The 16,779-nt window shown below is 36.3% G+C and overlaps 1 protein-coding gene across 2 annotated transcripts in view; it reads left to right on the top strand.

Moving 5' to 3' along the window:
• Positions 1-16,779, top strand: part of LOC150095873 (annexin-B12-like) — a 150,356-nt gene that overhangs the window by 115,284 nt on the left and 18,293 nt on the right. For both annotated transcript variants that reach the window (XM_090409571.1, XM_090409572.1), the window contains 2 exons: positions 1,972-2,161; positions 10,281-10,339. In XM_090409571.1, the coding sequence (XP_090265697.1) occupies positions 1,972-2,161; positions 10,281-10,339 (249 nt within the window). The remainder of the gene's footprint in view (positions 1-1,971; positions 2,162-10,280; positions 10,340-16,779) is intronic.

The following is a 16,779-nucleotide window of genomic DNA, read 5'->3' as shown; positions in this document are numbered from 1 at the left end:
TAGCACGTTTGTGAAGTTATTTCATGTGCAAACATTGTTTGTTTACACTTGGATAAAGGATTAAACCAAGAATATAATTTCTTGTGACCATCTTTAATTAATAATATAGCCAAGTGAAAAAACTTTCAATATCTATCTCTAATGCAGAGAATAAGTAGTCAAAAGGTATGTCACACCTTTTGACTACTTGTATATGTGAGTATATGACTTCTGCGTTACTTCAACCTTGGTATTTCTTGTGGGTTTGGCTCTCACTGATGCAGTTTGTTGTCTGCTGAAGTGGTCTTGTTACCACTTCGGTGGATGCTTTTCCCTGGGATATGAGCAGCTCTGCTTGGTGAGGTGAGTGCCCGTCACTGAGTAGAATCACCACTGAGTAATGAGCTAAATGATCCTTCGGGTTACTCATTGTTGGATGATCTGAAGGATCACACAAGTTTTTGGAGAGCATCCCTGCATTTGAACATACCTCAATAAAGGTCAAAACCGACCTGGATAGTAGCTCTTCTCATAATGCATAGCATTGTACACATTTGAAAGAACACCATTTGAAAGAATAGATACTTTCAGGTAAATCTATAGGCCTCCAAATGCTTTGCTATAACCCTTTCTTCTCTCTCTCTCTCTCTCTCTCTCTCTCTGAACAGAAACTCACGTTCTCATTCCAATTTTCACAACCATGTAAACAAAACATCTGTTACATTATCTGTGCTAATGCTTCAGTTGTCTGTGCATGTCAGCTTCAAACTGCAGGTATAACTCAGTACCACTCTCTCCTTGTGCAGGTAGAACAAAACAATATGTAAAATAAACTTTCAGGTCAAAAAACAGTTTTATTATATGGTTTCACTCTATTATAGTAAAATAACAATAGTTTCAGTATCTGTTGGCTGAAATGTAGTCTAGTTCTTGAAATATGAAAATTAACTCCATGCATTGTCTCTGTTGCCATTAAAAAGCATTGTCGAAGTTTTGTGATGTTATTATTACGTTATAACATGAAGTGAAAGTACTTAGAGTAAATTTTTTGTAACTTTAATTTATGTTGTATCTGATACATTAAAGTTACAAGCTGTTTTAATAACATTTTATAAAATGTTATTAAAACAGTTTGTAACAGTTTAATTATCCCATTTTCTTTCCAGTTTTTTTATATGATTGTTTAATACATAAATCACCTAATTAAAAAATAAAAATAAAAAAATGTGGTATATCTAATTGAAAGTCATCAAATACTCCACAATATCAAATTCACATATTGAAATTACCGTATTTTCTGGCATATGAGACGCACCCCTTTTTTGTACACATTTTTTAGGAAAAAAACTTTAATCACTGAATATTATAATCAATTTACAATATTTCAAATATAAAGATATGTGAGTTAATGTGAGTTGCTTTTTTTAGATTCTCTCCCTGATTCTGCCAAGTTCTTATCAATTTCTCAGTTTTTTTTGGGGGGGGGGGGGAGAATTCTTTAGCATACACAATCGCACATAACTTGTATGCAATATTGTAGTAATGCCAACATTTTTCAGCCATAATTTGCCAAGAAATTTAGAGAAAATTTAATGGCAAAAATTTATCACCGTTCACAACAACCGCAACAACAGTTGGAAAGTTTAAATGAACAGGAACATTGTGATTGTCGATGACAGCGCATGCGCATCCACTGAACTCAACGTAATTGTAATGCTCTCGCACATCGCAAGGAAGCAAGAAAGAAATCGCGTAACTCAGAACAGAGAAAATTTCCAGAAATGAAAGTAATAAAAAACTGAGTGTCGACGTATAAGACGCATCCTGTTTTTAAGATCTATTTTCAAAGAAAAAAGTGCCTCTTATATGCTAGCAAATACGGTATATAATTTGATAATCACTGAGCTTGTTTTTCAGTTTATACACAAGTATTATTAAATATCGCTATAATATAAAGTTGTTAAATATTGAAATTGTATATTCAAACATTAGGCTCTTTATGAAGCTGGAGTTGGTAGATGGGGAACTGATGAATCTACTTTTAATGCTATCATGGCTGCAGAAAGCTATGAACATCTAAGTTTGGTGTTTTTTGAATATCACAAAATGACAGGGCATAGTGTGGCACAAGCCATTGATAGAGAGATGTCTGGTGACGTAAAGGCTGGTATGATTGCAGTAGGTGAGTGTTCAACACCCTATATAGTGTATATATATAGTAATTCAGTTTTGTAATAGTAGATAATACAGGTAGACCCTCATTTTAGTGAATGCTATTCTAGTGAATTGATGCGCTATTTATGAACTAACAAAAAGTCCCAGGTCAGCAGTAGCTCACTATTGTGAACGATTGAAACTAAAGTTCAAAAATGTCAATGTAGTGAGCTGAATTTATTAACATAATACACTTAAACACTACAGACAACAGCCATATGAAAACACTCTATTGCTGTGGTGACATCAGGGAAAGGCAAGGGTGCTTCATCTTAGTTGGAATAAGAGTTTCGCTTATTTTCCATTCAAGATATAGCTGGTTTTCTGTGTTCCTACCTGTTTTCAAGTCCTTCTCTATGATTGTTGATTATTCTTCCAAATTTGTTGCAGCAGTTTAGTAAGGAATTCTGCAGACATTTGCAGAATTTCCTAATAAATTTTACTGAGTATAGTATCTCGTAGACAGGCTTAAACGTTGGTTATGCATTACTAAATCACTTAAGGAATCGAACAACGTAGATACGAATATAAATTAAATTATACTTTAATAAATATTTCCGATATTTCGGCAACATCACGTTGCCGAAAAAGAAAATTCAACAAACAAATAGAGGGGACAACCATGGGTTCACCACTCTCCCCACCCCACCCTTGGCCAATTTCTTTATGGAGACCTTTGTGTTGGTCTTAGCCTTGGCCCCACAAAAAACAATCATATGGCTTCGCTACATTGATGATGTGTTCGCTATTTGGCCACATGGCTCTCATACACTCCTCTCCTTCTTAACACACTTAAACAACCAACACCTCAGAATCAAGTTCACCCTGGAAAAAGAGGAAAACAACAGCCTCCCTTTTCTAGACACACTAGTCACCTGCCAGCCTGATGGAACCTTGGTTTTTCTCAGTTTATAGAAAACCCACCCATGCAGGTATATTCACCAACAATATGGAATGGTGAAAACATTATACAACAGGTCTAAACTAATCTGTTCTAACAACATGGCCCTAAACACTGAACTAAATCACATCCTCAGCACTTTCTCAGCCAATGGCTACCTCCCCCCCCCCCAAATCCAAAAAATATTAAAACCTACAAATTCCCTTCCACAACAAGGATTACTCTAAATCCATCACCATTCCCTACATCCAAGGCACCTCGGAAAAAATTACCAAAATTTTAAAATAACATGACCTGACCTCTTGTAACAGGCCATACAGAAAATTGGCATCCCTTATCCGCTCCACTAAAGACCACTTCCTCTAGACCTACCTGGTGTATACCAGGTCCCCTGCAGCTATAAACTGTCTTACTGTAAAATCTTTATCCTTTTGGTTGTTTGTAAAATGTATGCCTGGAAAAATGTACGTAAAATGTATGCCTGTAAAAATACATTTGTAATTATTGTTCTTAATTCAAATATTTTAATTAACTTCTCTTACTTTGCCTCACTTTATTTGTCAGTTTTACTCTATATTTTAATCAATCTCAATATTCTCTGAGGGCCGTTATTTACTCTTAAGAACAATGCTAGTGGATATAAGACAAAGGAATTGCTAATTGTCAACACCAATTCCTTTGCTTCAATACCGGATCTGATTCCTTTTTCGGATTCAAGGAAAATTTCTGTTATCCTGCGCCACCCTGAATAATAGATTAACAAAGAGTGCAGAATCAAGAAATCAGAACACGGTTTAGCATACGATCTTATTTCACTATCACTTATTTATGCAGTCGTAGCCTCCCTATTAACTTATCTCCTGCTGTGGTCCAAACTTAATGAGAAAGTGCAATAGAGAAAAAAATCAGGCAAGTCATCAGTTAAACTTAAAGAAAAAAACATTTAATTTCAATTGAGACATCCTACACTTTATGAACATACACTGATATATTAATCCACTAATTCTAAAGGATGAGCATAGTTATTCAAACTCTCTACTCATCTATCATGCATTCAAAACAAAGGAAAATCAATTCTAATAACCACATTCTATTTTAAGATCAATCATTCTCTTCTCTACACTCCAACACTAAAGGATTATTACTTATTGAATCACTAAGTTAGCTCCATGTGCTTCTGCACTAATTCCTTCACTAAAATCTCATAATTACTCTACTTTAAGAGAAAACAATCTCTAAAGTCCTTCCTATAGTTACAGAATTTCTTCTTTAAACACAGTTACTTATTAATACATAAACTGTACATTACCAACCTGAGGAACTATTTGGCTATCACACACATCATGACTGGACATTCATTCTCGACTCCTGGTTCATTTTACCTTATTTGTAATATTCTTCAGAGGGTCTGGGCAAGACTTACCTCCGCCGCCGAAAGTAAGTGCTTGTCGTTTTTTGGTCAAATGGCTCAACATTGTTTAGTTATCTCCGGGGAAATCGGAGGCTTCTTTCCACTGGGCTGATTTCTGAACCAGCAAACTTTCATGGATGTCACTGCATGTTCCCTCAGTCTTTGTCTCAACAGCCACGTCAAAAACGGGGGACAAGAAGGCGCCACAAGGAGGTTCCAAAAACACGAGCAAAGGAGCTGGCTAGCCGTTGCTACGCTTTTTAAATCACATGCCATCATTCCTTTCTATGTCATCGCTTTTCTCCTCCCCTTTTTCTGTGTCACCCTATGTCTCCCAGTACTTAGTGCCACACGCGGAATCCTAGTGTGCTCTTCGGTGTGTGTGTGTGGGGGGGGGGGGAAACTGCATGCTTATCTAAAACTTTGCACCCATACTTGTAGCATGTGTTTAGATTCTGGCCATTTTCACTTAATCGGATTACCATTTCTCCCAGCAATTTATATGTATTTACACAAAAACAGCAAAGTTTAAACATTAAACAATTTACAATATTTACATCATAACATGAAGTAATGAAAATATTCTCTATTTAGTAATTTATTTGGTACGTTACAAGAAATTAGTACATCTGATATATCAATATATGTTTCAAAATGCAAACCCATGTTAAGTCTGTAGGAAACGTGAATTTAATTTTAGTTTCATTCAGAACTTAACATTACTTTGGCCAAACAGGCAGACAGCAAATATCAGAATTTCTGAACACAAGGACTACATCCGTTTTCATAAGTACAGCCATTCTGGTCTTGCAGACCATGCTTTGGATACACACCACAGAATACGATGGAAGATAGCTACAATAATACGCTGTAGCAAATACAAATTCGAAAGACTATTTATGGAATCAGCCTCAGCCCTAAGAAACTCTCCAAAGCTCAACAAATTTGGTTGTATGCAACTGCCCCAAATTTGGGAGTCTTACATCAGCAGACCTTCAGCCCAACAGCCATGAACATCTACTTATCCCGCTAGAGGGCACCATCAGGACCTTTAGAAGAACAATAGCTTCATCATTTCATTCTCAGTTACTGTGTTGTAGTGCCTACATGCATGTGCCTGTTTTTGTAAGTTCCCTTTGAAGATGGCAACGTGACGTTGCCAAAATATTGGAAATATTTATTAAAGTATAATTTAATTTATGTTCGTATCTACGTTGTTCAATTCCTTGAGTATAGTATCATCTACATAAAGTGAAGAGTTTAGATTAACATCTCTAATTTGGATATTAGGCCTAATGCCATTTTGACAGCTTCTCTTTGAGTAGAATAACGCTTTCTTCTTCTCAGAACCTCTCCTCAAGCATTCTTGTACCTACTGACTGTTTTCTTACCCGAAAACACTCAGTAGGGGAATTCCTCTAATTCTCTCATTGTTTTATTTCACCTTTTATAGATAGGTATACTGTGTGAATATCCTAAATTTGCTGTTTTGACCAAGCCTTCTGAATTGTGCAGTGCATTCATTGTAATACTTTCATACCTCTATATTTGAGCATTTCTGGTTGGATATCATCTATCCCTCCCTTCCCCAGTTCTTTATAGATTTCACATCTTCTGTGTCTCGTTTTCTACTTCAAGTATTGCATTCCTCTTGAGCTTCAAGATCACTTGACATAAATTGTTAGAGATTTTTTTTTTCCTGGATTAAATCAAGTAGATTATCAGTCAAAAAATTGTCATAGTATTTTATGAAACACTATTGGACCAGTAACTGTGTTTCGTTATAATTGAGTAGAATTTTTCATTGATAGCTACATTTCGATGTCTCTCAGATAGCAAATTTAGCCAAGATATGACTTATTACATCATAAATTTCCTGATATGTACTTTCAAGAGGTATTCAGGCTATTATGACAGCACTACATGATTAAGTTTATATTATTATTAAGCTTCTATCCACAATTTTCCTCAAAATAAGTCTATTACTTGTCAACATTCCAATATTATCATATCTAACATTTTGTGCTTCTAAGGCACTTGGTTCTCGTAGACAGGCTTATACTTGGTTATGCATTATTAAAACACTTAAGGAATTGAACAACGTAGTTAAGGATATAAATAAACTTGAACTTTAATAAATATTTTCCGATATTTCGGCAACGTCACATTTCCATCTTCTAAAGGAACTTACAAAAAAAGTTACGTGCACGTAGGCACTACAACACAGAAACTGGGAATGAAGAGACGAAGCTATTGTTCTCCTAACGGTCCTGATGGTGCCCTCTAGCAGGCTAAGTAGGTGTTCTTGGCCGTTGGGCTGAAGGTCTGCTGATGTAGGCCTCCCAAATTTGGGGCAGTCGCATACAATCAAATTTGTTGAGGTTTGGAGAATTTCTTAGGGCTGAGGCTGATTCCATAAAGAGTCTTTCAAATATGTATTTGCTACAGTGTATCACTGTAGCTTTCTTCCACCGTATTCTGTGGCGTGCATCCAGAGCATGGTCTGCAAGCCCAGAATGACTGTATTTGTGAAAACGGATGTAGTCCTTGTGTTCCGAAATTCTGATATTCGCTGTCCTGCCTGTTTGGCCACAGAGGCAAGGGACCTGGTAAACACCAGGTAGGTCTAGGGGAAGTGGTTGGTGTTTAGTGGAGCGGATAAGGGATGCCAATTTTCTGTAAGGTTTGTAACAGGAGGTCAGGTCATGTTTTTTTAAGATTTTGGTAATCTTTTCCGAGGTGCCTCAGATGTAGGGAATGGTGATGGATTTAGAGTAATCCTTGTTGTGGAGGGGGAGGGGATCTGTGGTTTGTAGGTTCTAATATTTCTTGGATTTTTTTAGGGGGGGTAGCCATTGGTTGAGAAAGTGTTGAGGATGTGATTTAGTTCAGTGTTTAGGGTCAAGTCGTTTGAACAGATTAGTTTAGCCTTGTTGTATAGTGTTTTCACTACTCCATATTGTTGTGATGGGGGGTGGTGGGATTGCTGGTGAATGTATCTGCCTGTATGGGTGGGTTTGCTGTAAACTGAATGTATCTGCCTGTATGGGTGGGTTTTCTGTAAACTGAGAAAACCAAGGTTCCATTAGGCTGGCAGGTGACTAGTGTGTCTAGGAAAGGGAGGGTGTTGTTTTCCTCTTTTGCCAGAGTGAATTTGATTCTGGGGTGTTGGTTGTTTAAGTGTGTTAAGAAGGAGAGAAGTTGTGTCACGTGGACACAACTTCGCCATTGCTCCCAATAAAATACCTAGTGAGGATATTATGATCCAGATCGAACGTGGAATCTGCCACCTTCCACATCAAGTCGCCAACAGTGTAAGACTGGATGTAGCCTGTGTCCTTTCCAAAGAAAGACCACCAAAAACCAACATATCCAACAAGGAATATAAAGCTCTACAGGAAATGAAGAATAATAAAGAATTAGTTATCACCAAAGCGGATAAGGGAAATGCAACTGTAGTACTTAACCAAAAGGACTACACAGGTAAGCTGAATGCTCTTCTATTAGATCGGGCCACTTACCTCCCTATCAATTACAATCCCACCAACTCTCAAATTAGAAAACTTCACAGGCTTCTTAAGAGAGTCACTTCTTGGTCTGTAGAAGTTACCAACAGATTAAAGCCGTTTAACTCTATACCTCCCCCCCGTATTTACGGACTCCCAAAAAATACACAAAGAAAATGTGCCATTACGTCCCATAGTGGATGGCATTGATTCCCCCACATACAAATTAGCTAAACTTTTGGCCAAAGAGCTCACACACTATACTGGCAACACACCATCACACACAAAAAACTCAGCCCATTTCAAAGCCAGCATAGAAAACCTTACACTCCAACATACTGACATAATGGTCAGCTTTGATGTCTCCTCTTTATTTACAAATGTCCCACTCAAGGAAACTTGAGAGCTAATCCAAGCTAAATTTTCTCCCGATATCTCAGCCTTATTTCAGTTCACAATGAACTCAGGTTATTTCGTTTGGCAGCGAAAATTCTACAAACAAATAGAGGGGACAGCCATGGGTTCACCACTCTCCCCACCCTTGGCCAATTTCTTTAACGAGACCTTTGAAGAAAAAGCCTTAGCCTCTGCCCCACAAAAACCAACCATATGGCTTCGCTACGTCGATGATGTGTTCGCTATTTGGCCACATGGCTCTGAAACACTTCTCTCCTTCTTAACACACTTAAACAACCAACACCCCAGAATCAAATTCACTCTGGAAAAAGAGGAAAACAACAGCCTCCCTTTCCTAGACACACTAGTCACCTGCCAGCCTAATGGAACCTTGGTTTTCTCAGTTTCCAGAAAACCCACCCATACAGGCAGATACATTCACCAACAATCCCCCCCCCTCACAACAATATGGAGTAGTGAAAACACTATACAACAGGGCTAAACTAATCTGTTCAAACGACTTGACCCTAAACACTGAACTAAATCACATCCTCAACACTTTCTCAGCCAATGGCTACCTCACCCCCCCAAAAAAAAAAAAAATCCAAAAAATATTAGAACCTACAAACCACAGATCCCTCCCCCCTCCACAACAAGGATTACTCTAAATCCATCAGCATTCCCTACATCCGAGGCACCTCGGAAAAGATTACCAAAATCTTAAAAAAACATGACTTGACCTCCTGTTACAAACCTTACAGAAAATTGGCATCCCTTATCCGCTCCACTAAAGACCTACCTGGTGTTTACCAGGTCCCTTGCAGTTGTAAACCGTCTTACTTTGGCCAAACAGGCAGGACAGCGAATATCAGAATTTCGGAACACAAGGACTACATCCGTTTTCACAAATACAGTCATTCTGGGCTTGCGGACCATGCTCTGGATACACGCCACAGAATGTGGTGGAAGAAAGCTACAGTGATACACTGTAGCAAATACAAATTTGAAAGACTCTTTATGGAATCAGCCTCAGCCCTAAGAAATTCTCCAAACCTCAACAAATTTGGTTGTATGCGACTGCCTCAAATTTGGGTGGCCTACATCAGCAGACCTTCAGCCCAACGGCCAAGAACACCTACTTAGCCTGCTAGAGGGCACCATCAGGATTGTTAGGAGAACAATAGCTTCATCTCTTCATTCCCAGTTTCTGTGTTGTAGTGCCTACGTGCATGTAACTTTTTTTGTAAGTTCCTTTAGAAGATGGCAACATGATGTTGCCGAAATATCGGAAAATATTTATTAAAGTTTAATTTAATTTATATCCTTAACTACATTGTTCAATTCCTTAAGTGTTTTAATAAGGCACTTGGTTCTTGGCGAAAAACAACATGGCAGTTCTCTACCCACCCGATCTCTCTCCATGTGACCTTTTTTTTTTTTTATTCCCTTGGATAAAGAAAACCATTAAAGGGCAGCAATTCATTGATGTGAACGAAGTGAAAGGAAAGTTGCTGGTGTCCATAAACAGTATTCCAGTTGAACAACTCCAGAACTGTTTCCAGCAGCAGAAAAAAACATTGTGACAAGTGCATTGACTCACATGGAGAGTACTTTGAAGGAGACTAGAATATGGTATTATAAACCTTAATGAAATTTTTTTGAAAAAATAATTATGGCTATTTTTGGGTAACTCTTCATATGTAATGACATGTTACACATGTAAAAAAAATGTTTTCTATTTGTAGAGTATATCTCTCAGTAAACAAAAGAATATATTTTATTGTTATTACTAGTATCTTTAATATACCCTTTTCTTTACAGTGCTTAAATATAAATCATTACTTTGCTAATTTGAAATTATTTTTTTCAATAGCACGCTGTGTTGAGAACCGTTCAGCATATTTTGCAGAAAGATTATACAAAGCCATGAGGGTAACTTTGAACAAATAATAATCTTTTTGTCATCAATGAACTTATTTTTTTATTTCTTTTTTTTATAACTATGAAATATAATCGTGCACAGTTTAGTTCCATATTTTGATGTGGATTCATTTATAAAAATTTTGGAATTCCTAAGTTGTATTTTGTTTGTTATACAGATACACCACCAATTTTTCAACATTGGATTGACTAATACATTATTCTATCCAATTATCCAAATATCATAGGACAAAATTATGATAGTGCACTTGAAATTCCAGCAGCTACCCATATATGTGGCTGCGTGTGCATATACTAGCTTAATTATTTACATCTGCACTTTATAGATCTCTTGATTTTGGGTGATTCTTAGTTTATTTTGTCTACATTAACCCTAACTATGGTTTTTAAACAAGGACTACTAGCATCTGTAATGATGTTAGTAGCCTTTGCTGCTAGTATCATGATGGTGGTGTCAAATGTAAGCATAAGTCCATATCCACTAATGCATTTTATTTAATAATTTATATATTTAGTTTAATCCTTTATCCAAGTGTAAGCAAACAAAGTTTGCACCTGAAGTATCTTCAGGACTGGGCAACTCATAGCAAAGGTGGACAAAACTTCACATCACTTGCCTTGGTATCCCATAATGCAAAGCACATCCCCTTACAGACATTTATAATGCTGTGCATTATGGGAAGGGTCACTACCCAGAGGCGATGCCAAGGTTGAAGCAATGCAGAAGTCATGTTTACCTATATGTCCTGAAGATACTTCAGGTGCAAACTTTGTTTGCTTACACTTAGATAAAAGATTAAACTATATATATATAATTTATAGTCTAACTAAGTGGAGGGAAAAAACTTCCAACTTTCTCTAATCCAGAGTAATTTAATAATAAGGTGTGACACCTTTTGGCAACTCGTATAGGTAAACATGACTTCTGCATTGCTTCAACCTTGGTATCACCTCTGGGTCTGGCTCTCACTGAAGAGCCTTCAATAAAGGTCGAAACCAGTCTGGGTAGTAACCCTTCCCATAATGCATAGCATTATACATGTCTGCAAGATGTACTTTGCATTATGGGATAATAAGGCAAGTGATGTGAACACAGTCCACCTTTGCTATGAGTTTCCCCAGTCCTGAAGATACTTCAGGCGCAAACGTTGTTTGCTTACGCTTGGATGAAGGATTAAAGTAAATAAATATATAATTTATAGTCTAACCAAGTGGAGGAAAAAATTTCCAACATTTAATAATTTAATTTACCTTGAATATATAAGTTTCTAGCAGTCCACTATGATTTAGATAATTAGTGGATCAGAGGTATACTGATGAATTATTATTATATGACCTCTGTTGGTCCAGCAAAACTGGCAAGGCTTTGGAACCATGTGATCAGAAAATCAGTGATATACCTGTATAAAAAATTGCATTGTTTTCATTCATATTATATAAAAAATAGCTTGGGCATGAACTTATTTCATGAGTTCCTTTGTATATTGATAATTGGTGACATTGCATTATAGTTTATGTCCACTAATGGAAAGCATGTATTAAGGGCATTAGCTGAAGTGACTTCAGCTGCTTTTAGCATACAAAACTGTATAGTCTTTCAGTATGTGCAAACTCATCCTTGAGTTTACTGTCATATGATAAGAATATAATTGAATGAAAAGTATTAATTGTTAATTCGATTCTATGTTTTATATAGAATTTTTATGCTATATATTTATCTCTATATATGTAGAATATAATTTTATTAGAAAAGTATAACATACTTGCTGCCTTAGTGGTGGGGATGGGTAGGAAACTTTCAGGAATATCTTAAATCTAGTGTACAATTAATGTGTGCTTGCCTTTTGTATGCTGATCAAATAACTTTGTACGTATTTTTATCATCATCATCATCATGATAAAAAAAAAAAAAAATACAAAGTTATTTGATCAGCATACAAGAAGCAAGCACACATTAATTGTACACTAGATTTAAGATATTCCTGAAAGTTTTCTACCCATCCCCACCACTACGTCAGCAAGTATGTTTATACTATTCTAACGTATTTTTATGGATGTGAATTTTTGACTATGAGATGGATCAACAAATTTGATAAAATTTTCTTAAAATGTGTTGAGAATGATTCCAAGAGAGGACATTTATTACAATAAAATATAGCAAAGTATCCCATGAAAATAAGTATGCATATGATAGGGCTATAAAAGGGAGATGAAGATTTTATTCACAAGAGCAGGATAAGGTCTAGACTAGTGATAAACTTTAGAAATTTAAAACATTAATGGAACTGTTCTGACCACCACAATGTGGGGCATGCCAAATTTCAGTGGAATCCAGTTTGTCTAAGCAACTAAATCATCTGCCTGTACCTTAACATTGGGCAGAGACATCGTGAGGAATTTTGGCACCTATGGCCAGGAAAGAAAATTGTGCCGTTCTAAAAAAAAAATTAAATTCCATTTTTGCGCCTATGGCTGGGGCCACATTGGCCATAGCCTCACTATGCCTCTGACATTGGGAACCCATTAGTAGTTCTCGATTTATCTCCCATCCAGCAGGCATTACACCAGACCATCAACTGTAGGAATGAACTAATATAGGTAGGGCTCAAGATATTGACATTCACACTCCTCAGGAATGGCTAAATGTCTACAGTATACTAAACACCACACTATAATAGATGAATTCCATCACAGCGTAATGCAACAATTTTACTTATCAGAAGCTTGAAGTGGCCAGAAATACCACACCCAGAGCAAAGACTCTTTACCTTTTACTCTTTTTGGTGTGCTTTTTACTCTTTTCTTCTTTTTGAGTGCACAAGTTAAAATGGATATTCTGCAGAGTGGCTACTAGATAGCACGCTAGACTGAATCTAATGATAGTACTAAATAATGAAGACATCCAGGTTAGCTTGAGGAACGATCTTGCTACTAGATGTGCCTAGAGTGAGTCGTAGTAGTGGCATGTGGGAATAGTACTGTGAAGGCCATGATTTGTAGAGGAATTAGATGAAAAACCATGAAACTCAAAACCACGAAAAGTCTACCAATAAAGGCAAACCTTTCAGATTCACTACATATATAGTCTATGTCGAGTATTTAGTCTTAGTTGTTGGTTTACACTCATGATACAATTTAATAGAATAATTATGCACAAAGAGAAATAATTGTAATAATTAAGAAACTATTAAATCTGCTGTTTAATTATTTCTTTTTGCTGTAATTATTACATTAAGTTGTATCAAGATAGTCTAAGTTCCAACCCATCCATATAAATAAATAAAACAAATTTCAGGTTCTTCAAGCACCACTCATCTCAGTTGTTCCAATTACACACACACACTCTCTCTCTCACTCACTCACAGATAGCATTTGGGGATATATTTGCTTCTCGATATACCATGTCAGAGAACTTCCAACTTATAATCTCCTTTTATTTCTTAGTTAAAAATTCTCTGTGTCTGTTCTGTTACATTTTTGCTGATTCTATCATAATCTAAATGACACCACTCACTCTCTCCAGTCCAATTTTCATAATAGTGAGGTTGTTTTTCTTTGAGATTTTAATGTTGACTCTCCAACCAGTTTTCTCAGTTGTACTGAACCAGTAAGTGATATAGACACTGAGACATTTGCTATCACCAGTATCTTCACAGATGATATTTATGCCTAGCAGAATACCAAATAATCTTAAATATTTATCGAACACTCTTGATCGCTTCCTCACAATACGATTGGTGCAGTATTAACAAAAAGTCGCACATCTCAACTACAAAGGCAAGCCAATGATTGTTGAGTTGAGATGCTGATTCTGTTCAACCTAATTCCAAAATATCTGAAGCTGCCATAACAACATTCACTATCTATTTCTTAAAGTTTTAAACTCTTTTCGTATCTGAATTATGTGCAAAATTTTTTATTTCTTTTTTTGTTAAGTAAAATCAGGGGTGCAAGGTATACATGAGAGTGAGTTATATTTGAGTAAAAACGGTAACTAGTAATAACTTTATTTTAAAAAAAAATGCAGATAATACTTCATGTAACTGGAACTTGGAATTTTATTCTGTACATTTCTTTCAGAATTATGTTAAAATTGTATTTTTTGTGTGTGAGTGAAGAGAAGGGAATGAGTAAAGCATTTACAGTGTATAGTACTGTTGAAACATTTGAATTTTCCATATCTCTACTGTTACAAATCATGTAGGTAAAACAACTTCATGACATAAAATCTAAGAGATTTTGACACTGACTGGTTCTCTAAGCTTCAGACCTATGCTTCAAGATTGTTCATTTCTTCTACTATTTTTTTTCATATCAGACTGCAGTGTGTTCAGCTTGAGTGATACAGTCAGTTCTCACTTTAGCAAACCAGTAGGAACTAAGAATTTGTTGTAGCGAGTTGTTTGTTATTATTATTTCTGAGACTTCCGGAGAGTCAAGAACTCATCGAGGGAGGCTATAAATCATCCAAACCAGCTGTCATACCTTCCCTTAAATTCATTCACATTAGATGCACTCACTACCCCTAAAGGCAAACTATTCCACTCACGTACTGCTCTCTTCTAGGAGAAAAACCTAGCTGTTACCTCTTTCTTGACTGAACAAACTTAACTTCCATGGATACCTCCAAGTTCTCTCCTCACCTTCCATATAGCAAAAAAAAATTCATGAGATATCCTATAACACCCTTTCAAAAGTTTATCGACCTCTATCATATCACCCCTCTTTCTCCTGTTAACTAGAGTCTGCAATCCACATACAATCTGTCATCATAATCCCATAATCCAGATATAATCTTTGTAACTCTTTGCACCCTTTCCACAGCGTCTTCATCCCCTTGGAATCCGGGAGACCAAATCTGCATACAATAATCTAGGTATGGTCTTTTCAAAATCTTATAAAGAGGCAAAATTACTTCCTTATCCTTACATGTCAAGGTTCACTTCAACATCACAATTATCCTCTGAGTTGTATTTGCAACTTTTGCTATGTAACCTTTGAACTTCAAATTCCTATCCACCAATATGCCAAGATCTTCTCCGTATCTTGTAGCATAACGCTAATATAATATGCTGCTGGAACTCTAATCACGCAAAAGCACATACCTTTATGCTTACTAACATTAAAGTGATAGCTATTTTTGTTTGCCCAAATTTCCAGCCTATTAAAATCATTTCGTAAGTGCTGAATATCAGTAGCATCCCTGATTGCCCTGCTGCTTATCTTCACATCATCGGCATACAATTGCACATCAGATGTTAACTGGTCACCTTAAATCTGGCAGATTCACACCCACTGTATACCACTTTTTGATATCTGTCTGTCAACAATCCCCTGATCCAAGTCAAGAGTTTGTTTTCCAATCCCATATTCTCTGGTTTATGCAACATTAATGTATTCGTAATTAGTTATAATACATTACAATATTAATAATTAATTATGGCATAATCATAAAGAGTATTAGTACACTTATGTATACTGTGTGACGTTGACAAATATAAAATTACATTTAACTCAGGCCAACATCATTAAATTAATTTGTGCTGATTTTCATTGACATATTCCGTTCTGATCACCACAAATTTATAATATATGTACTTACGAGTGAATGCACACTTTTTCTCCTTTGTGCTGGTAGGTTTCTCCTCCTTTTTTGTACATCCTGGAGATGTACAAAAAAGGAGGAGATTCGACCTCTATCATATCACCCCTCTTTCTCCTGTTAACTAGAGTCTGCAATCCACATACAATCTCTGGGATTCATCCACCTCCAGCCTACAAGAATTACATGTTCTTGTAGGCTGGAGGTGGATGAATCACTATCTGTTGTGTCACAAACACCTTCATTAAGAGATTTCTTAACACCAAAATTAAACAAAGTCCCTTGTCTCTTCTTCATATTAAAATTTAAATCTGTAGGCCTATTACTTTTTTAAAATCACGGCACTACGGTTTTGAAACAAGCACTTTTGCCCTACAATACGAACTTGTGAAGAAAGTATTACTAGATTTGAGAACCGAATACAGACTACCTTGATCTTCAATTTCAGTCAAAAAATTTTCTTTATACTTCCTTGCTGATTGGTCACTGACATTTGCAACAGATGTTATTTCGTTCAGTTTTGAGAACAGAGGATATGGTGCCCATTGTTGTAATTGGCTTGCAGGCAATTTTTATGCCCAGTCATAAACAGTTGTATTTCCTTTCCCGAATGTCAAAAAATTTCGATGTGTGAAAATTAATGATAATTCATGAATATTTCCATGCTTAAAAATATGTGGCTTAGTCACTGACATTTGCAACACAGATGTTATTTTCTTTAGTTTTGAAAACAGAGGATACGCCACCTATTGTTGTAATTGGCTTGCAGGCAATTTTTATGACCGGTCATAAACAGTGGTATTCCCTTTCCCGAATTACTTCCATATTT

This window comes from Typopeltis vanoorti, chromosome 19, assembly GCF_054136105.1.
Source record: "Typopeltis vanoorti isolate ZY-2024b chromosome 19, IOZ_Tvanoo_1.0, whole genome shotgun sequence".
Classification (NCBI taxonomy): Eukaryota; Metazoa; Arthropoda; class Arachnida; order Uropygi; family Thelyphonidae; genus Typopeltis; species Typopeltis vanoorti.
The sequence above is the reverse complement of the archived record's forward strand: the minus strand, read 5'-3'. Positions and strand labels throughout refer to the sequence as shown.